Below are 24693 nucleotides of genomic sequence, written 5' to 3' on the forward strand. Positions count from 1 at the left end.
AAAGCAGATGCTGCCAGTCGCCGGCATCTGATTCGGGGACCGCAGCCAATGGCTGGCGGCGCTACGGTCACGTGAGTGCTCCCAGGAGCACTTGCCTGACAGGCTGCGCAGTCAGTCGAGCTGTTGTCCCTGAGACAGATGGACGTGCTGGATACCACCACCGGGTATCTAACCCAGGACCCCTTGATTATAAAGCGACGACATTACAACTACTCTAGCGGGAATGCACTAAAATAGAAAACTCGATTGATGATTTGGTTTATTTTACTTAGATTTTCTGCCCCTTTTGGCTAATCGCGAGGATGAGCATGAGTGATAATATGATGAAGGGACACTCACAAAGAGCGCCCATGGCCAGGTCTGAATTCGAAGCCGAGACCCCTGGTTTCGTAGCGCACTATGCTAACCACTCCCCTACGGAGGTAGGTTACAAAACAACAGTGTTCCAGCTCCTGAAAAAATACACACTGTTACATTACGTTTTGGCGCATAAAAGAAGCAATGTATCGAAAATACAAGCTCGGCTAGAATTCGAACCATACTGTGCCACAATTTTCTACACGGATATATAAAAGTAACGTGTGTGCGATTAATTAGATCATCACACATCCCTGCCAAAATTATATTAATTTGAGAGACGGATTGTGTATACAATTGCTCACTCACTCTTATTTGGTCCAAAAAATATTTGCAGACATTTACAGTTATTTAATTGTGAGTAAAATGTACGAATGATAATCCTTTATCCACTTACCAAAGCAAGCTTTATCAAGTACAAAATCAACATTCACGTAGCTGTTAGAAACAGTTATCTTCAAAACATATTTATTACTTAAATGTAAATTCCATACTTTCAGTTCAGAGAAAAGCAAGAAAAATTAATGAAAATTCATCATAGGCATAATTTAAGAACTGATAGTCATTCTTAAAGCAAATACAGAACGTAATACCGGATAACGTTATTCAAACAAGCTTATCAAAGTGACCTTTGATTCGAGATAAGTTGACTTTAAGTAGAGCAGTATGAGCCTTCAAATTCCCGAGTGAGAAAAGCTGTAGAGCAAATTTGAAAGGTCTATCAGAACACTATCTCATCTGAAGCAACATGAGCCAACAAAACGCAGGTGAGTACAGTGTTTGCATGCTACCTACATTGAAAAGATCAGGTTTGTTAAGTCATACATACTACAAGGAATAGATATATGGGTTTGTGAAAAATAATGTAGATGCATGTAATTATTATGGTCTGCAAGTTGCGTATAGGGCACAACGAAATCAGAAATTCTGGGTTCCAATTCCCATAACACGCATGCTAACACACACACACACACACAGATCACATCAATAACATTCCCCATGCTCATGTTTAATTGAAGTGTAGAACTACTGTACTTAAACTAAAAATATTAAATAAATAAAAACAAGAAGGTGTAGATTAACTTACCATGTATATACTTACTGGGATTGTCTCTCTTCAGCTCCTCACTTTAAATCATTTTCTCATCTTTTAAACACATTAAAATTATGAAAACCCAATGGTGAATTAGACACAAATTTTAAGGGAAAGAATAACCCCTCGATGTATGAGAAGTTGTATAATATATTTATTTATTTTTGTAGCGTTAAGATAAATTTCCTGAATGCAATACATGAGAGAATAACGGCAGATGACTGAATATTTTTCTCGTTTGGCAAGAATTTAATAAGGTTTTGGTATTTTCTTACTGTGTAGTGTCCTGCTCTCATATTTCGAATATGCAACAAATCATCACATTTAATTTGACCATGTTTGTCCATACTTCACGGTGAACTAGGTGTAATTCAAAGACGAATTCTATACATTCTATGAGAAAATATGCAGATTAATAAGGGTGGGGCTGAAAGTTTGGATCCATCTCAGAAGGAACTGCTTCAAAATTATCTTCCATACCATACCAAAATTCTGAATTTTGAATAAATAAATTAACGACTCCGGTAACATGGTGGCAATTACAAATATGCAAAAGGTTAGGTAATCAACATGAAAATTCTTTAAAAAGAAGATGGTTTCTCAATATATTCAATTTAGAATATTGACGTGATTCTTCGAGCACATATTTCTTAAATTAAAGTATGCGAAAAGAGAAGAATAAGTGATAAAATGAGAGCTTCACCACTAAGCTCATATAATTTAAGTATACACAAATCTATCTGTACCTCATTTGATTTTTGTTGTTTAGCGTCGCTTTCTGCCATTTTTACTAATCGCAAAGATGAAGATGAGTAATGAAATGATGAAGGAACACTCACAAATAAAAACCATGCCCAAGCCAGGATTCGAACCCGTACACCTGGCTTCATAGTGCACTCCGCCACGGAAGTAGTTAGCACACTTTGGCCATGAATATAAAACACTGTATTCTTGATACAATCGTTCACTCTGAAGAACATGCTGGAAGACAAGTACCAAGTAGATTTGTTATTTACGAAATGTATGCAGCAATATATTAATGGTGCTTGCAAAATAATTTGTTTTTTGTTTTTCACTCAAGTGTAAATACATTTTGGTACACTGAGTGTATATTCAACTTCGATAGTAAAAATTACATGTTTCAACTAATCATGAACAATAAAGGAAGCGAGAGTGTAAAATCAGCCTCTTTCGAAATGTTGTTACAAGAAAATTCTATTCTATTTCCACAATAGTAAATAATTGTTTTGATATTAAAGTAATATTTGTACTTTGTTACTTTGTAGAAGCATGACATTTAAAAAAATATTATTCAAGGAATTTATTTCTCTTGGATATTTGAGTACAGTATTTTCATAATATGTAATAATTTTGCGAGGAAAATGCACTCCTTTCTTAGTTATGGCATTCTGAAATTGTCAAGTCTTTTAGAAACTTCTTAGCTTTTCTTCGATTATCTCAGCTTCTAAATGAGATTCAGACCTCGGAGAATACTTTCTTTGTAGATCTTAGACCAGCGTATATTACATCACAATCGAAAATCTATAATTTGAAAATACTAAAAATTTTGCATACTTTTTTCCTAAAATTTCCAGTTCATCATAACAGTTGTTCATTTTGAAAAATATTTTCTAGACATATTATATTTCTTCAATACAATATCAGAATTTGGTGAAAGTAATTTTCCTTTAAATGGGTAATTCAGCGACTCTGCCACTGTGGGTTGGGTCGATTGTTTTCTAATGTGAACAGTTCCATTGTGTGATAATAGTATGAAGGCTTATTATGTTTTATTGGAGACAGTATCGGCGATTGGGTGCCAAAACTAGGAGTACAAGGACAGTTTACTTTCTCTTGTAGATAAGGCTTAGAGAGGCCATACTGCGGAGGCAAAAAGTGTCCCCAAGGCCCCCCCCCCCCCAATCGTCGTCACTGATTGGAGATGTTTCGATAGTTAGGTATTTCTAATTTATTAATTATTCTTTAGCAAATATTAGTGTCTTGCTTAGTGTACGAATACTGCGCTGGCAGGTTCATCCTAAATTTAAATATCGTTAAAAGAAAGATATGAGTCCCTCCTTAGGTTTCCACTGCAACATTGTATCGTCATTTCTTGTATCCTACAATCTATATTTTGTCAATCAAAATATGACAGAAAATTCCAAAATTCCATCTAGCTCAGCCTCCAGAACGCCACTGTCTGCTCTGGTTGCGTGGAAAATGACATTCACCCGAAATATCCAGTTAGAAATTATAAAAAAAATAAACAAAATTGATGACGAACTGAAAAATTTTCAAAAATGTGTCCAAATTAGGAGCATTTTCCAATTTTGGATTGTTGACTCCGATGTAATGTGTGCCTGTGTAAGATATGTTAAATGAGCGTTCTCTAAGGTCTTTATCTCATTTACAAGTTGAGATAATGAGATGAAAAAGCGTAAATCGCTTTCCAAGAACTGCGCAAATATTACATTCATGCTCAGAAAACCTGAGATAAGAAATTGTGCAAATTTGGTCAAAATAGAACGGCAATCGCAAATGTTTGCTCTTTTCCTTGGTACCTCAACATGTAATTTCCTATTAATATGTACTATAGGACGGAATATGAATATCACTCCACTGGATTGTCAAGAGAAGTAATATTAATGAGATTTAATGAACATAACTTAATTTAATACATAATTAATTAAAACAACACGCTTTCTCACAGAAAGGGATTATTTAAAACTATATATATATAAACATCAGGTTTGGAGCTGAATGGAAGGATATGATAAACATGGATAGCAAGTTAACTTATACATTTATCAAACATTTCTTTTAGATGATGCAAGAAAATTTCAGAGGCCAGAATCGCTTCCTCTCAGAGTTTGGCGTCGAAAGGACAATATCAAAATTGAAGACATGCCTCAAGAGAGAATACCAGAAGCCATAGAATTGCTAAGAAAGCACTTCGTACCAAAGGAACCGCTGAATACATCATTGAATTTGGCCTCTGACGAGAAGGAAGCAGAGAAAGTGATAGATTTCTTCCGACCATTGTTGCTGGAGAAGGTAACACTCATTGCCGTCGACAACACCAACAATCACATGGTTGGAATTCACGTGGGCCATGTCTCTTACAAACCCCTACCGGGTAAAAGCAAGGAAGAAGATTTTGGAGACGGCAAATTTTCAGTTATCATGAAACTATATTACAAACTAAACAGCATGATTGACATTTATGATTTCTTCCAAGCCGATTCTATCTTTGAAACTTATTGTCTCTGCGTCGACTCTGCTTACGGTGGGAAAGGTATTGCCACTGAACTGGTGCGCGCAAGAATACAACTAGCGACTGCTTTAGGTTTCAAGGGAACAAAAACCTCGTTTACAGGGATATATTCCGCTGCAGCTGGTCGAAAGGCAGGGATGGAACCGCTGGCCGAAATACGTTATGAGGACTACAAGGTGGACGGTGATGTAGTTTTCAAGAATATGGATCCTCATAAGGCCATAGTACTGATGGGAAGAAGGCTGCTGTGAAGTTCACAACAAGAATTGTTTTCAATTTTGACAAAAAATGTTCAACATGCACAAAGCACTAATAATGAAGTGATCTCATAGCAAACACTTTAATACTAATAAAGTATGTGAACAACACTGTAATGAGGGTACGTAATGTTGAGTGCATATGCTAGTCTAAAAATTGTCGTATTATCAGGAAAGCCAGTATTTTTAACTCTGACAGTATTAGCACGAAATATACTATTATATACTATATTATTAGCACACCTTGTAATATGAATAAATTTGAAATTTTTGCAAGTCAGATTTTTGTTTAATCAAAATACAATACCAATAATAATAATGCTATAATTAAGTGAAAGGTTCTGAAATAAGACGTAACTTATTTGCATAAGGTACTGCACCCAAGCGGATTCCTCAGAATGATGAGTTAAATTTTCAATATAATATTTCATAAAAGAGAAATATCAACCCCGCACTATGACAATTTCTCATTTGTCTTCATTGAAATACAATTTCGTCATTTGACGAGTATTTTTTCTTCTGTGTGTGATTTTTTATATTCTGTTCTGAAACCTTTCACATGTTGAATTTTTTTTTCATCATACTCGTTTACTTTTCTATCATATATTAATGTGCATTGTCACAGCGATGTGAAAATGAGGAGAAGGTATGTTCTTCCAACATTATACTAAGTAGGCTATCCCATCAGATGTTTTTATATTATAGCTATATATTATGTATAATGCTTTAAATATCATAATTTAGTTAAAATTGTGACTTTACTTCAATGAATTAACAAGGCTGTCCATTATATAACTAAAGTAAGGTTAAGAAATCCTCCCTCCCCCCGACAGTACTCTCTCAGTTACAGACGTGCTTGTGGATCACAGCCCCCCAACCTCCCCCCAAATCGAAATGTTAGTCAATTTTGTATATTTACAAATTATATGTAGTTGAATTTATTGCAAACTTAGCACAATAATGAAATCACATTTACAACGATGCTTCAATTTGCATAAACAAATAACCTGGATTGAAAATCCTAAGTACGTTATTAGGTTAGGAGAAATAACATCATTCGTCAACTCACTAGACGATAAATGGGGAAAAAATAAAAATGTGAAATTATCTCTTGCGCTATATGAACGTTAAGGCAATGTATAGTGGTAAGACTCCATGAATTATCGATCTCGTTTCTAGATGACTACATTACCGATGTGAAAAAATAAAGCACTTACTATTGCAATGTATCTAAGGATAGATCTAAAATATAGAATACACAGAATATGTTTTTCTGTACATTGTACATGATTTAATGTAGAAAGGAGATTTTAGTAGTGGTGGTGAATTCTTATTATATAATAAGAGAGAACTGAAGTAATAGTGAAAAGAATGAATAACATATGCAGAAGGTAAAGTACTACATAATCTGTAACTGCCTACCCAACATCATAGAAACAAATGTTACTAGATTAAAGTTAATCTTATTTTATCTTGTCTTAATTTATTCTACCACGAGTAACTAGCGTCAATTCCTTAACGAAAGTTAAATAGAATGTTCCTTTTGTTTGTAACGAACCTTTATTGTATATAAATAGAGAGGTAAGGCTCTATATACTTTCAACGTTGACAGTACGTAGACTTCAGTCACATCATTCTCGGCACTTAACTAAGGTAACATTTAAGAACTTACTTCGGGAAAGAGGAGCTCTTGAAAAACTTGTTGGGTAATATGTATATGATAGCCCTAGCAATTAATTCTCATTCTGAAACCTTGTATCTACATTGCAACTCTGAAGGTTGTAAGATTTTTAGTATCCTTTTAATGTTCTGCACTGATTTAGGTAGATTTTCTTCACTAATTCAACAGTTGCAGCATTTAGTACTTCTGTTTATAGCATTCTAAGTACACCTATCCTATCTCAAAATAGTTTACAATCTACCTTAAGCTTTATTCTTATTCCTGTCTACTATATATATATATATATATATATATATATATATATATATATATATAGAGAGAGAGAGAGAGAGAGATGCACTTAGAAGTGCAGAAAGTAACTTCTCACTAAAAATCCGTGAAAATCTCAACTTAGAAATTAAGATAGTTCAGAAAGCGGTCCCTTTACAGATAGCCTTTGTATCTCTATTTTGAATCAAATAACATTATTTCCTTTTTATTTTTCTTAACGTACAGCAAATGCCGCGAACAGTACAACTGTTTTTGTCAAGGTTGCATGAGCCTGTAAAATACTACCAGATGTAAAGTGAAGATGCTTCGAGTAATCAATGTCCAACGTAGAATATGCTTGCCTTAGCAACATAAATCAATGGTTTCTTGCAATGCTTGTTTGCCAGTAACAGCAGAACGACTTGAACAAATAGGGCTCTGCTATAAATGTCAACAATACCAACTGCAAATCTTTGCAGACTGGAGTCATACAATGCCTCGAACATGTTCGTTTTGTTCTTTTGAATTCACCGCTATGAAATCAATCCGCGGAGAACATGCACCGTGGACATGTAAATGTACTTTAGATCAAACCAGAAACAGGTAGCAGCATACTTCTTCGCATAAAGCTTAAGCTATTCAATTGTTAGCGTTACATTACGGTGGATGCTGCAAATAGCCCCTACTGCCCACACTCATTTGTCTAAAGGGCATGAACAACAGTGTAGATATCAGATCAACATAGCAATTTTGTTATTTAGAATTGAGCTATTTCACAGAAACCGGCTATTTCAATGATTTTCAAGTAATTTATATGCAATTTGTTGCTTCTTGGTAAGGTACTTTCTATATTGTCAATGGCAACAATGGCGTACCCAAAGAAAACTGGACGAATTTATGTATAATTTATAGGAGTATCTTTTATGGGAAGTATGGAATCCATATTTTTTTCAAGAGCAAAAATTTTGTTCTGAAGCAATTATTTTATGCATTCCTGTTAAAAATTAATTTTTACTAATCAATCTATATCAAAACAATTGGCACTTACATATCACTGGCGATGTAGATTTGGTGGCCTAGGATAGGTTATAAAAAGCAAACAATATTGAATCTATCAAATTGCAAGTAAACATGTAAAGGTTAGAAGGTAAAGAAAAACAAAGAACATTTCATCAAGTTAATCTAAAAGACTGATTGGAAGATAGGCATTTAGAATGAAAGTGCAAAACTAACGTCATAAGCAGCACTGCTAAAGAAAGCATAAATGTTATTCCTTTGACAAATTTTCGCGCCCTTGGCGAACAGATTTTCAAAATTTTAGAAAATTTAAGGGCCCGTCACACTACTCTGCTGTTAACCGGCTTTCTTATAACCTGGAACAAGTAAGCATATACTTGTACGTGTATATATATATATATATATATATATATATATATATATATATATATATATATATATATATATATATATATATATATATATATATAGGCTATATATATAGACTTGCGTTGTTTCCTGTCCATGTGTGTTTCTGACTGTCCTTTGATCAATGGAATAACATGGGTACCTGGGGGAAACCCTGGGGGGTAAAGACGGTCAGGGGCGTGATGCTGATCACATCACCCCACTAACGACCGGATCAAGAAAGTGTGGGGCGTTACCCCCACACCCCCTATACGCCTTTATGGCGTGGAGCTATGCACAGGGGAGCACTTTACCTTTTTTTACCTTTGATCAATGTCATCTAATTAGCATTCATCTTCATCTTTGCTTTTAGCCAAAAGTGGCAGTAAAGTGAAGTAAAATAAGACAAAACAATTAATCGTTCATAGCGAGCATAATGTAATCAGTACTATACTCCGGTCGTCTTTACCCTGATGTACTCGGGATGCGACGGAGGACCACTTATGTAAGGACATTAACAGAGACATTTCCCCACTAGAGATCAACCATCTACGGAACCAAACCCGGGTCTTCCGCGTGGCACTCAGACATCCACTGACTGGACCAACGCTATTCTATTCAGAATAATATATTTAACATTTTGATATTGATGATTAATGTCGTTAATGGTAACATTATGTTAATGTTATCATTAGTATTAATCATAATTAATGATAGTATGATAACATTATATTCTACAACAAATTACAAAATTCCAGTATTAAATAATATACAACGAAGTGAAATTTTAAAATATATTATGTCCAACTTAACAGAGGTTCGTCTTACGTTGTTAAAATGTTACTGTTTGCATTATCTTAAGGAAACGATGACTTGCCATTGAAAAATAAACATAATATGCAATTATTTCTCTACAACGTGTATATTTTATTTCAATCGTCAGAATTTGTCGTTTTTTAAGTATATGGAAAATTATTTTTAATTAACCTTAAGCATATAGAGAACAAATGAAAAAGTAGACATGTAATACACATATTTTCTTATTTACTAGACACAGCAAAGAAGTTTCAAAGACCAGATTCAATGCCTTTCAAGATATGGCGTCGAGTAGGAAATATCAGAATCGAAGATATGACCGAAGATAAGATTCCAGAAGTCTTAGAATTGATACGGACCCAATTTTTCCCCAAAGAACCAATGAGCATGAGTTTTAAGTTAGCAGAAGACGAGAAAGAGATTGAGAAGGGTCTTGGCTTCTTCCAACCATTTCTGGATGAAAGGGTAACCCTCATCGCTGTCGATAATACCACAAATCGCATCATCGGAACACACATTGGACACGTGTCTTTCAAAGAGTCAAGAGGAGAAAAGAACGAACTGGAAGAAACTGGAGTGATTTCGACCATGTTGCAGATGTACAATGAGCTCAATGCTATTGTTGATGTATTTGAACTCTTTGGCGCGGATAAAATATTTGAAACGTTATGCCTGTGCGTTCATTCTGATTACAGTGGTAGAGGAATCGCAACAGAGCTGGTGCGAGCAAGAATAGATCTTGGTACGGCATTGGGCTGCCAAGGTACAAAGACTTCCTTTTCGGGAATATATTCTGCAGGTGCTGGTCGAAAAGCTGGTTTGGTAAAGTTAGCCGAGATACTTTATGATGACTATAGAGTTAACGATGAGGTGGTTTTCAAGAATATGGATCCTCACAAAGGATTAGTATTAATGGGAAAGAAGTTATAACAATAGGATATAACTCTTAGTGATACTTCTCATGTTTGTAACTTTATTCTGTGTAAATTGTCAGTAGTTTTTTTGTAATTCCAAGCGAAGTCTTCAAAGAAATGTATAGTAAACTACATATGAACTTATTTAACATGTGTTTTCATTGTATCCAATGGTAGTTGAAATATGATCAACAGTGATGCAGGAAGAAATGGAAGTACGAACTGATCATAATTCCTATGAACGTTATCTACAACAAGTTTAATCAATCAATCAATAATTTAAAATTTTTAAAAAATAATATTACTAAATGCGTTTTACCAACCAGCAAGTGAAAAGTGGAAGATATCTGATTAGACAATATTATATGTGGTTGTCGCAATTCATTTATATTACTGAACCATAAGTACAGAAGAGTTGTAAAATATATTTGAATTGCATAAGTCTGTTCTTATTTACGAAACATATATCAGTATTAATATTTACAATGGCCTCCCCGATGGCGCATTGGTAGCGTTGTCGCCTATTAATCAAGGTGTCCCGGGTTCGATTCCCGGTGGAGGCACATAGTGGTTCGGATCCCACTTTAAACTGTAGGTCCAGTCCCGATTAGCCTTACTGTGCATAAAGTGGACTTAAAACACCAAATCAATCCAATCCAATTAATATTTACAAGAAAATACATATAACATTAAGTTAAGGTGCTTAATAAGAAAAATGCATTAATACCAATGCCAATGGATAAATTCTAACATTTTAAGAATTCTATACTGGTTCTGAGAGATATAAAGGGCATACACAAATAAAAGGACAAACGAAGACGTTGGAAGTAAGGTCTACTTCCTTGTTAAGTGTATCGTTATAGACTCATTAGAATGCACAAGTGTCTAAAATTTAGTAATTTCATAGGAACCAAAACTCTCCAAAACTCAAACAAATAGTGTAAGACCCCTCCCGCTCTCTCTCTCTCTCTCTCTCTCTCTCTCTCTCTCTCTCTCTCTCTCTCTCTCTCTCTCTCTCTCTCCACATATGTATTTCATTATTTGTTCAAGTGTTGGTGCGTATTGAATTACTAAATTTTAAACACTTGTTCATATTCGTATATACCTACAATGAAGAGGTGAGTTTTAAATTTTCATTAAATTAATGACTTCAAAAAATTGCATAAAGTTGAATATGGACGACGCTTTGTTTCAGAATATCCTGAAGCAGCCTTTGTGGCCGAGCACGTTGAGTTTAGGGTTGAGCCGATACCGATGTATTGTGGACATTTCTCTATTTAGAGACCTCCCGCAGTCAAAACAGTCATCGCCCATGTGAGTGGTGCACGTGTCTCAGACATAGTATATAGCATATTCCTGGAAATTCAAGTACCTTGGCTAATTCCCCTTTTCCCTTCCAACTTTAGACTTTTATTGTCCCGACCTGCATAACTGGGTTTCAACAGGCATGTTTAGGCGCAGGGAACGCGGCAAGGAAATAATTTTATTTGAACAACAGTTGATTGCACTTACTTTCTGGAAAGTGTAGTGGTGGGTTTGGATTTCCTTCCACGCTAAGGGATAATACCAAGCATTTAATACATTTTTAGGAATAATTTGTCGAAAGTAATATGTCGAAAGCAAAGTCAAGTCTGAATATCACTGTACTGAAATCAATCACCTTATATATAAGCAAGAGGCTGGCAAGTTATCATTCTCTCCTTACATTTCGTTTATTATTTATTATTCTCTTTGTTAAAGGACAAAAAAGAGACGAGGTAGGGTTTACATTACAGTGTTACTGTTAGTTTTTTAGACGTTGTGTCCGGGGCTGGTAAATCGTAATTATTCTTGCGTGATCCCTTAGTTTAAAGGAGGTTCAAGAGACATGATCTAATTTTTCAACATTTTGGGGGAGGGCACGATCGCCTCGCTCTTAGCTTCTCATAATATTTTTCTCATTTTTGAAACTTCTGATCGATTGTCACTGATCTATAAAAAATCTGTAAAGTTGTGATGCATTGTTGCAAGAGAGCATCGATTGATGGGTTCATTTATTCATCGCCCCTTGACAAAAATACATATCTACAAAATGTAACAATACTAAAAACACACACACATATGTAATAACTAGCTTTTGTTATTTTAAATTGGAATTATACAAGTATCGGCATCGGTTGGAATCGGTGAGAGTATCGGCATCGGTATCGGTTCAAAGCAGTATCGGCTCAGCCCTAGTTAAGTTATTTATCGACTCATGAGTTCGCTTCCGAAAGTTCTGGGTTCATATACATCACAAATCATTGTGACTGAATAATCTAATCATTATTTATCCTAATTGCCGAGGTTAACCTAAAGCTACGATAAATAACAAAATATATACATACATACAGAATATATTTACTTTCATAGATGTACGCCAATTTACTTATAAATATTTTATGACAATATTTCCTCACAATATAATCAAGACGGAAGTAACAAACATGTAAATTATGAATAAAACGACCCACTTATTGAATAAAGAATCATCATTATACATCATATTCATTATATTGAATTATTGAAGCACGCGTTGATATTCCAACAACCTGTACTATTTACTAGGCAGACTTGCATGATATTTTATTTGCGTTGTCTTCCAAAAAAAGGGTATAAATCGTAAGGAATTTAGAATGTGATTTAATGAATCCATAGAAACGCTAAATTTCTCCAGTTTATTCCATATTGAATCAATATGGTCATTAAATTTATATTTATAGATGCTGTAGCAACAAATTTATAGTCACTTAACTGACTCAGAAAAACAAAGACATGTTATAATTTCACTCTCTCTCTCTCTTACCCACACAAACGCACCCACACACATATATACATATACATATACATTCTTGGGCCTCCGAGATGGCGCAGTGGTTGCGTCGTCGCCTTGTAATCAAGGGGTCCCGAATTCGATACCGGTGGAGGCACATAGTGGTTCGGATCTCACTTTAAACTGTAGGTCCAGTCCCGATTAGCCTTACTGTGCATAAAGTGGACTTAAAACACCAAATCAACCAACCAACAAATACATTCTTATTATCACACACACACACACACACACACACACACACACACACACACACACAATGGTACTGATCTTGAGTGTCTGCGGTTGTCTTGTAGAATGTTAAATGCTACTTGCTTTGTCTTTCAGGGAATAAGAAAGAATTCCAAAGGCCAAATTCAGTTCCTTGTAGAATTTGGCGCAGAAAGGATAACATTAAGATTGAGGATATGTCAAAAGATAGACATCAGGAAGCAGCAGAATTCCTTCTAAAGCATTTTGTCCCGAAGGAACCAATGTGTAAGTCTCTAAATGTGGCAGCAGATGAAAAGGAATCACAGAAAATGGTGGACTTCTTACAAGCATTCTTTCCAGAGAATGTAACACTCGTCGCTGTAGATGAATCTACTAATCATATAGTTGGAATCCACGTAGGGCATGTGGCTTTCAAATCTTCTGGAGACGAAGTCAAAAAGGAGGATATAGGTGACGGATTATTGAATATTATATTAACTCTATATTATAAACTTAATGCGATGGCTGATGTTTATGCATTGTACGAAACAGATGTAATATTTGAAACATACTGCCTCTGCGTTGATTCTTCTTACGGTGGTAAAGGAATCGCGACCGAGTTGGTGAAAGCAAGGGTAGAGCTTGCTACGGCCTTAAATCTAATGGGAACAAAGACAACATTTACTGGGATATACTCCGCAGCAGCCGGTCGGAAAGCTGGTTTAAAGCCGATAGCAGAAATACTTTACGATGACTACAAAGTTGATGGTGAGGTAGTTTTTAAAAACATGGATCCCCACAAATCAATTGTTCTAATGGGGAAAAAACTCTAGTAGTGCTGTAAGTTAAACCAAAGATATGTAAAAGTGCATTTAGTTCAAATAATATTAATATTTCAAATTGAAATTTGATGTTATATTTGTAGTTCATATTTACCTTTGCATTTCGAAATGCAAAGGTACGTCCCTTTCCTACTACAGAAGGTCGCTCGGGATCTCTGAGGACAATGTTGGAAGGGTGATAAGTTCATGAATACCCATGTCGCCACCAACGATCATGCTCAGTTGGAAAACCAGCATTCCTCGCTATAGCCCGACAACGTAATTTCCATTGCAACAGACTTTTCCGAAGAGTTATCATGTCCAAATTTCCCACTCCTCCTGACAGGCTTTCCAGAGGCCATTGAGAGTGCGTGGACGTCTCTTTCCTAAGGCCCGTTTTAGGTGTCCAAATACACAGAAGTCCATGGGTGACCCATCTGGCGCCTTGACCGGAATGTCGCTGTAAGGAATTGCACGGATGCCACTTTCTACCTCCATTCGCTGTAAGAATAGACGAGTCGAAAGGGAGGTATGGCTGGATGCTTTATCTTGGTGCACCCAGACCTGGTTTTCGGCCCCCGCATACAGTGCCGGGACATCTATGTTATAAATGAGTGTTAAAACCTCATCCTGATAGTACGTGGAGTTCACCTTCACATTATTAGCTACACGGCGAATTGCTAGCTTGCCATTATAGCAGTATCCAGCGATGATCATGAAACCCCGTGGAAAACTTTCCTGGCATTCTCGATACAATGTTTGATAATTGTTTTTGTCGCGAGGGCGGTAGTAAATCGCGCGGGGTTTGTGACAGTCACTAAGGTAGATATATGCTTCGTCTAATGTCACCACATTTTTCCAGCTCTCACCTGCAAGATAGGTCTCATAGAGCTTTCTAGCGTTCGTGCGACGTTCCGCAATGTGACGAGGCAACAGCTTGTGAACTCGCCGCTTATGCCGCATTTCTAGTTGCAGGTCCTTCTTGATTATGGTGTTCACTGTTGACACAGACATTCCCAACATACGTGCGATGCTCCTTTGGGGGGCAGGGTTACCACCTGACAAAGGGCCTTCACTTTTCTCACTATGTCCGGTGTACGACTCGTAGCTGCTCGTGGATTTGCCTGTTTCTTCCCCGGTGGAATTAGGCCTAGTCGGCCTTTGCCTTTTTTGTTCAATACCGCACCGATCCCGTTCTTCGATATCACAAAACCACGCTTCTTGCACATTTCTTTGATTGCCGAATAGCTATATTTAGCATCGGAAAGGGCTGTTATGTAGCCCTCCCAGTATGGTTCAATTTTCTTCGGCATCGTTGTAGGTAAATGGCACAACACTCTGCACACGCGTTCTCGGTACTGACGTGACTCAGCATGCACCGTTTGGACGGACTGACGTTGATAACAGGGCCGCCAGCGGCTTTCAAAATCGTCACCAGAGATCCCGAACAACCTTCTGTAACCTACATCGCAGTAATGCTAATGAAAAATGATTTTGTTCATGTAGATAAGTTGGCAATGACAGCCTATCAGCGGCTTCGGACACAAGACCATAGTTTTTTTGCAATGTTTATATTTCATGATACTAGTACAGTGGGATCCATGAGTATTTCCGTGCAAATTGCCCATCACCATGTTCGTGCACTTTATTTGACCCAATAAGAGCTTCAATAATTATAAGAAAACTCAAAACAAGCTGTTGACAACTTCTGCACCAGCATACATAAAAATCCATAGCTTAAAAACACATAGGATGTAAGAGAAAAATTAATGAAAATAGTCATGGACAAGTTGCTGAACAATACTAGTGGATCCTACTGTACAACAACAAAAAAGATGAAAATAAAATGCTAGACAATTCTTCAAAAGACAAACACAATTACAATTAGTGGATAATTATTTCTTTACATAATCGATATGACAAGAAGCACGGTCAAGTTTCAAAATATAAAGAAATAGTAACTGTAGTTATTTACGGGAGGAGGGAAAGAGAAATTGATTAAGATTTATTACAATGCCATGATCATCTCGTTAGAACATCAATGATGTCCATCATATACATTTTGGTTAAAGTACGAATATGCGAGACACACTCACATCCTCTTTAATAGTGTGAATTATTATTTTTACATCATGTGGTCCCTACAATACGGCAACAGTTTTCTTAATTCCTTCTTCAAATTAGAAACAAAGTGTGAAGACGTCATGTGGAGTGGAATTGATTACTTTGATGAACTAACTTCTTTGAAGGAACTGGCTCGTAAGACATTTTCTCACCTTCCAAATCAGGTCCACTATTTTTTTTCATTAAACTGCCTGAATGAGTTTGTGAATACACCACAGAAAATGCCACGATAAAATGTTCACATTATGCCTTCGAGAAATAAGATAGGCTTGAGAGTGTGCGTGCGTATCAGTGATTTAAGGTAACTTCAGCATTTGAGAGAAAGAGCCAAAGGAATTTGATGAACTGGATGCAAGTAAATTTAATTTTGCTGATCTTACATTATACATCTGATCCTTTCCTTGTTGCCAAACATGCGTCACGTGCAAGAAGCTAAAACATTACATTATCCTGGCGGGAGAAGTTATTTAATCCGCAGGGGGTCTGTGTCGGCTACCTTTGAAACCGGTAATCAGTATAATTTAACAAGTTAAAAGAAAGCAAACATGCAGCGAGATGACACTGAACATCCATTTTCTTCCCGCAAATTCTCTTTTATTTTGTACCATTTGCTTGAGATGCACTATAAATATTAGTCGAATACTTCGCAATCAGATTAAATACTCTATAAGGGTGGTTCTTGGACAAACTGTACAAGCATAGCTGCAAATAACTCCAAGCTAACAACTATCAAACGTCAAATGTTTGTAATATCAATTGTAGCTGAGTAGCTGACCTCTCTCCAAAGAAAGATGTTCCGTTTAATTTTTGTTCCATTTTCAAACTAGTTATATATCCTTACACTCATTGCACAGCATGTTTTCTGCAGTTAAAACAGATCATAACCGCAATTAATGGCATTGAAAGTAATATATATCATACTGTGTCCTAATGCTAAACATGAAAAACTAAAGTGCAGAACGCAATCATGTCTTCTTATTTGTGTATTTATTCCATTGTACCTTAATTTTTCACTCTGGTTCAGGTTTAATAAAGTTTATCACAGGGACAAAAGCTAAATTAAAAATCTAATGGCCTTCGAACTATTTGAGAGAGAGTTGTGTATAAAGGAACTTTTTATTGAAATGTTAATATAACAACTGTATTCTGTTGACAGGAATTTTGACATGGAACCACTTGTATACTACGTGTATAGCATAAATAAATTAAGATGTCAACATACTAGAGTCTATCCTTTTGTTGCGTACTATAGTTGACATAATATACATATATACATAATATATATATATACATAATATACATGACATAGTGCATAATATACAATAAAACCCTCACTAAACGTATTTTAGCACAGTGTTTAGAATTTTAAGAATAGGTGCCCAAGTTGTCAACAGCGGAATCTGCTCTGTTATTTTCTTCAGCCATTCTTTGACCTTATTTCAACCGAACAAGTCAGGCGATCATTTAAGGTAAGAGAGTCATTATCGGGAAGCCTTTAATTCAAATCGCCGACCACCCTGCCTTCGGATGAAGGTTCATTCCATTTTCCTAATTGTTGGATACGCTCATACTTGTTGGATATGTGTGTTTAAGAGTAATAGCCCAAACTATTTGTACCATACAGCTGTTAGTTAATGGGAAGACATTTTTATCTGGAACAGCCAAATAAGCGAGAGTAAAATATATATATATATATATATATATATATATATATATATATATATATATATATATATATACAACATGTCTCAACATTAAGTTAGTTCCTCGTAATCATCTGTCCTTGGGGTAAATGTCTTGGAACCCTCATGGATAAATCTGTATGATATACGTATAATGTAAATGGCAAGAATTCAAATGTGCTGTACCATGATCCTATTTTGTCTACAGCTAGCCCCTCTAACGCTTAACTAGATTTCTATTGAACGAGTAAGATGCAGTCAGAGAGAGGAAGAGCATACTAAACATAGGATCACGTCAATATATGGTCTGCAACGAGAATATTATAACTTTACTTCTTTCACGTAATCTCTGAAGTAATTAGATGTATACATACAGATTCTTCAATCTCTTCTTGTCAGCAGTGATCATTTTTCTACAACTACAGTAGCGGAGAGGTTAGCACAGCGCGCTACCACGCTAGGGGATTCCGGGTTCGAATCCCGACCTGGGCATGTGTGTTCTTTGTGAGCGTCCCTTTATCAATTTCTTCACATCATCACTCATCATCATCATCGCGTTTAGCCGAAGGAGGCAGAAAAGTGACGCTAAGTAACAAAAATCAATACAATCAATTCAATTCTACATCAGAGTCGTTTGTCATGGCTATTTTATTTTGTGTTATATCAAAATGCATTTCTCCTGCACCTAGTTCTGTCCTAAAACAGGGTTACCGAACACTTCCCGCGCGTTTACAACAATACGTTAACCACCTTACTATATAAGATAGTTAAGGAGCTAGCAGATAGTCCAAGTCTCTTTCAAAAATTACTGTATTACTAAGAAGGATTACAGTTCAGGCAGCCCTTTTATCATGACAAATCCAATTCAACGGCACATCAAAATTGACCTCTGGTAAGGTTATATATTTAAGAATAATGAGAAATGGAAACGGTGAAGATATGTATTTCAGTATGCCATTAAAACAATTTCTATCTTTTGTACAAAGGATACTGGGAATAAATTACAACGCCTATAATTATATTATAATATATATTTAATTGTACACAATTACATATATGTATATTGTGTGTGTGTGTGTGTGTGTATTATTTTTCATTATATTTCCCTCGTTTTTCTTCTCTATTGTAACATTGCAATTGGTATGTAGTTCCATGATTATATATACTCCTATTGTAATTAGAGATATAGCTTTATTATATGTGATAAATAAATACAGCCTCAAGTTTTTCAAATAGGTCTCTTTCAACTAAGCACAGATTCATGTAGTATCCTGATAGGATGCATTTATAAGTAACTTATTAATCAATTCTGTACATGAAGTAATTCATAAGCAGTTTAGTAACATATATTATTTTGCAACTACCTCTATCCATCCAAAGAGATTAGTGGTTATAGACTAAAGAAATTATAACCATAACGAAGTAAAAATGAAGTCAGGCTCGTATAGTTGATTTACTACCTCTAGAAGCCATAAGAGAAATTCTTATAGCGTGAACCGTTGAGAAGACAAAAATTAATGGTTACAACGGATGCCTGGAACTGTCTTGTAAATCTGACTGGAATTCCTAACAATGAAGCAACAAGAGTCCCGTGCCTGTAGCTATGCTGTCTGAGAATGGAATTACTCCAAGGAAGTCTCATTCAGTGGACTGGGAGCCTACCGTTGAGAAAGAAACAAAGCAGTCAAACTGGATGTGGTAAGACAATGATAAGCTTGACCAATGTCCTGTCAGTTCCAAAACGTGAGAGGGGATGCTCTGCAATAAAAGATGCGCTATAAAATTCGCAGTTTTAACAGACATTGTCATTCAAATTCTTTCATCAATGGTGTGAAAGGAAATAAATGCTTGACTTAGACAATATTTCTAGAGTTACGTCTGGTGTCCGAGTTCACACTGTTCGCATTGAAGCAGTAAAAGAAGCGATTCTTCTGCGCTTGAACTACTGAATGGATGGTTCAAGTACGTGGATACGATGTAAATTAAGTCCCACTTGCCAGTGGACGATGGTATGTACATTTTGTTCGATCGATTGGACAGAGAAGACCTCTGCTATTAAGAAACCAGAGAGATAGAAAACTGTGGAGACTATCTTTAGTTCCTCACATTTCATTATTCTTTAATATTTGGTTTTGTCCCATAAAAAATCTTCTCTCTTACATGGTCGTAGATTAAGTTCTCACATATGGTATTAGTCTAGTTCAGATTTAGTTAGAATAAGGCTGAGAAACTGCAATAATACTGAAGAAAAGTCGTCACAAGTGACAAGCAACTAAGGTTTAAAAAGGTTCATTGCCACAGAAATATAAGTTTTCCATCTAATGTTCTTCGTGAGTGTCCCTTCATCAACTGTCCCTACCCTGATCAAGATCAATCCCCTCATCACCATGCTTATGATTTCCTTCCGGCTTATCTTCATATTGGAGCCGCGGTGGGGTGGTAGGGCGTCTGATTTCCACGCGGGAGGTCCGGATTCGATTCCGAGGTAGGTGAACTAAGGTCCGAATTTTTCCGCCCTTGTCCCCGCATAGTGGGGTTCTGAGGCTCACTCAGCTTTCAACTAGCTGATCATCACCTCCAACATGGACGAGATCTATAGAATGTGTGGGGCCTACCCCCACATCCACCTTATATATTACGCCTCGTGGCATGGTGCACGGAAAACTTTACCTTACCTTATTTTAATACTGTCATTCCAACTCCGTATAGACTTTCCTTCCGATCTTTTTACCACCAATTTCCCCCACAAGGATCATGTACAAAAATTTATCTTCATCAATATGTGCTATACGGCCTGTCTTCACTAATGTTCTTTGTGAGTGCCCCTTCATCAATTTCATCATATAATCACTCATCCTCCTCTTTGCCATTAACCAAAAGTGGCATAAAATGAAATAAAATTAACCAAATCAATCAATCAATTACTAATATTTCATTTTCAATCTTCGGTCCCAGAATTCAGTGCACAAAAACCAGTACCACAACATCCTCCTGGGCTCCCGTTCACAAAATCACCAGAATCCACTTTTTTTCCCCCTATCTTCACTTTATTACCTTCCTCGTTCCCCACTCCCTTTCCCAGCACAGTAGCCCCTTGCCTCTCTCTTACGAAAATGCTAATGAGATCTTGAATGGGCGGAGACTATATATCTCTGACGTCAGCGAGTAAACATGACTGAAACAAAACTTGCCTGCTTTAATTGTATTGCTCCAGATCGCTCCACATGTGAAGGAAATTAGAAAGTGGATTCGAAACCAGGTTCATTCAATGAATTGATTTTCAACCTTCAGTGTTTTGAAAACTTACTGTTGTTATTATTACTATTATTATTATTATTATTATTATTATTCACAGATCTCACGAAGCTGGATGCATTTAGCTTACGGCTGAGGTTAATACTGACTGGAGGGAAACCCTGCGAGGTAAAGTTGGCCGGAGAATGGTGCTGATCACACCAATTCCACAAATTTCCGCGATAGTGAATCTTTGTAGCCCTACCTCCACATTCACCATATGCCTTCATGGCATATTGCATTTGCTTGATTGATTTGCTTTATTTTACTTCGCTCTTGTGCCACTTTTGGCTAATTACAAAGATTGATTGATTGATTGTTTTAGTTTATTTTACATCGAGTTTTGTGCCTTTTGGCTAATTTTCGAAGATGGGGATGAGGGATGAAATGATGAAATTGATGAATGGACATTCACAAACAACCAAGATCGAGCGGGATTCGAACCCGCGACCCTTGGCGTAGTTAATTGCGAAGATGGGGATGATTGATGATATGATGAAACTGATGAATGTACACTCACAAACATCCATGCCTATACCGCGTTTGGTAGAACCTGTCCCGGTTCCCGCGCTAGTTGCTCCCTGGCTTTTCTCGGTGTTGGGGAAAGTCAAAGCCAGGCAGCCAATTAAAATACGCAACGTCGCAACAGCGTCTACTTAAGCGCCTCTCTTCTGGCTTCCATTCGCTCCTCGCTGCCCCGCAGACGATTTTTTCCTCGTTTCTCATTGGCACCGAAACTGTCGAGCGCTCCCTAGCGCGGGAAGCGGGACAGGTTCTACCAAACGCGGTATAGACCGGGATTCGAACCCGGTACGCCTGGCGTCGTTGCGCGATGTGCTAACCACTCCGCCACGGGGGCGGCCATATTGCATTTGCAACCCACAGGAAGTAGCTCTACCTTCTAACTTTACTTAATTTATCTTATTTTATGTCGCTTTTCTGCACTTTAGGATATTTGCAAACTAGGAACGTAAAGGAACTCTGATACGTTGTAGTTTATGTATACAAGGTTTCATTTGTCAATCAATTAATTAAAATCGAGAAGGAGTTTTGAACAATATTTTATGATGTAGGCTTAGTTTAATTGCAGTATATTTATAAACTAAAACTAAACTAAACTAAACTCCTTGGCGCAACAACCGTCTGAAGGCCAGGAATGTCAAGTGGCTTTTCATTGGGCAAAGCGTGATCTGCCAGTTGAGTCACATGGGCTGCTGTATTCTGGCTTTCGAGGCTTTTTACAGTAGCTCCCCAATTGCCCACACAATACTGGGACAACGCCTAAATTTTGGGGCTCCCGCCGGTGATCGAACCTGGGACCATTCGCACAAAAGGCGAGAGCGGTAACCATTTGAGTACGCTCGAACCCAGTATAATTTATAAATGAATGCAAGATATTTACAACTTAAGATACCGAACGCGTGAATTAGAATGTTTGTATTTGAAAACAACCTCAGACACTTTGTGTTGTTTATTGATTTATTTTATATTTTCAACGTCGCTTTCCAGGTTTATAGCAACAGCGGGAATGAAAGATTTGCAGACTAACGAGACTGGCACCTGGACCCACGCCCCCATAATCCTCTGTGGGGTGGTGGTGTCTTATTTGTGCTGAGCGCCCTTTAAAAGCCTCAGGTTTTAACTAAAGTATGGAGATTTTACCCTCGGAGACAATATAGTTGCACTTCTTGTTAAGGAATCTATAACTATATTTGTCTTAAAAATTGAGTGAGGAAGTTTTTAACTGACGTATTTTATTTTCTAGTTAGGGCGCTGTTCTCAGTTTTGTTTTAGTACAGGGTGACGGGTAAAAATAGCCTATGTGCTGGTGTGTCCATAATATAAAAATCAATCAACCAATCAAGAACGAAATAAGAGAAACCGCACATACACGCTAAACTTTGTATAAAAAAATGTAAATATAAAGTTCGATTTTATCGTAACCAACCGAGAGAATGATTGATTGATTTTTACTTCATTTTTCTGCGACTGGATAATCGCAAACATGGAGATGGGTATCACACAGAGGCCCACCCTCTACATAGAATCATTTCTACCTAATCAAATATAATTTGATTTCATATCAATTGTATGACAATATTCACGTTTTGGGATGACAACAAAAAAGAAAAAAATCTACAATGCCATGGAAACAGGCGATGTTCATAACCTGCCCTACAGTACACACGAACTTTAATAAAAAAATTACATAATTATAGAAATACAACGTTCTTAACTTAGTGCCATATTAATATTGAAAAAAACTGCTGTTCCTATTTTAACAAATTGTTTAATTGTATGCCAGTGTATCTTGCAAGGTTTAATTACATTCCTCGATCCTACTGTGTCAAGGGATAATTACTAATCATACTGTTACAAAACTTATTACAAGTGTAATAGAACTGGCTTGGTGCCAAGTGGAACATGTTATTTCGAACAGTTATTTAAACAGTTGTTAATGCTACTGCTAAGTTACCTGCTGCATTCAAGTTGAAAGGCCGAGGGAAAACCAACCGGAAGATCTAAGCGTGGTCATCTGCGTCTCTTGTGCTGAAATGAGTGAGGAAATAAGAATAAACATATATCATATTAAATAATTTAGAATTTCAACACACCTTAAATGACAAAAATAGTACTCTATAAATTCAAGATATAAAACGTTTCTAAATTTCTCTTCAACATTACTCTCTCTCCGTCTCTCTCCACACACACACACACACACACACACACAATGCTTCTGGTTCATCTTAACGTATTATTATGAAAAAGTAATGTAGTCTATATTCTACACGTACATATAATATGTGTAGCCTACCGTACGCCATCGGTTTCGTTCAGCATGGACTCATCGGTTTGACAGTAAATTAACCATAATTTTATCGATCCCGTATTTGTACAAACACCCTGTAACGTAGTGCAAAAGTTTGCCTTTTTGATATTATTTTAATTAATAAAAAGGTGTACTTCGTAAACCTTGGTTTAGAAAAGTAAGTGTCTAAATACGCATTTTTTTCCTGAGGCAAAGTCAATTATGGTCACCTGGTTATACATATATTTTAAATGAAAAACTAAATATGCTGACCAAGGCAGTAATTTATTTTATTAAAAAACATAAACTAACGTAACGTAACTTACAGGAAGGGAGGGAGAAGCATCTTAGGAATAGCGAGGAATGCTAACAAGAAAAAGGAAAACAGAGAAGAGGAAGAAGAAGGGATTATCTACGAAGTAAAATGTAAAGAATGTCAGAGTGTGTACATAGGAGAAACGAAAAAAAGGCTGAAAGACAGGTTGAAACAACATAGGGATGATGTACGACTTAAGAGAGAAAGAAATGCAATATTTAAACACACGAGAGAAACAGGACATGACATAGAGTGGGATGAGGCTAAGCAGATAGGAAGGGAGAAGAGAATGCTAGTGAGAAAATGGAAGGAAGCCAAGGAAATAGAGAAGAAAGGCGAAGAAGACACAATGAACTGGAATGGGGGACTGAAGTTAAACAAAGAATGGAAGAAGATGTTGGAAAGAGTGGAAAGGACAAGAGAAAAAGAGGAGAGGAGAAGGAAGAAAAATGAAGGGAAAAGAGCGTGAGATTAAAAAAGTCCAACCACATTCTATATGGAAGTAATTGTGTTTAGCCTTTTAGGTGAAAGTATAGTTGGAAAGTGAAAGTCATCTGCTAGA

General features: G+C 36.6%; 1 protein-coding gene across 3 annotated transcripts; it reads left to right on the top strand.

The window, feature by feature from the left end:
* The first annotated feature begins 1019 nt into the window (after positions 1-1019).
* Positions 1020-13949, top strand: LOC145984362 (arylalkylamine N-acetyltransferase 1-like). 3 transcript variants are annotated; one of them, XM_083118020.1, is made up of 2 exons: positions 1020-1124; positions 4275-5247. In XM_083118020.1, exons 1-2 carry the CDS (start codon positions 1106-1108, stop codon positions 4973-4975), a joined length of 720 nt encoding a protein of 239 aa, XP_082974146.1. In that variant the 5' UTR covers positions 1020-1105; the 3' UTR covers positions 4976-5247. The 3 variants fall into 3 exon arrangements, with proteins under 3 accessions (XP_082974146.1, XP_082974148.1, XP_082974147.1); XM_083118022.1 differs by lacking the exon at positions 4275-5247 and adding an exon at positions 9367-10154 and having other exon boundaries at positions 1028-1124; XM_083118021.1 differs by lacking the exon at positions 4275-5247 and adding an exon at positions 13221-13949 and having other exon boundaries at positions 1048-1124.
* Positions 13950-24693: the final 10744 nt, after the last annotated feature.

The sequence above is a fragment of the Lepisma saccharinum genome, chromosome 2, assembly GCF_977018435.1.
Source record: "Lepisma saccharinum chromosome 2, izLepSacc3.1, whole genome shotgun sequence".
NCBI lineage: Eukaryota > Metazoa > Arthropoda > Insecta > Zygentoma > Lepismatidae > Lepisma > Lepisma saccharinum.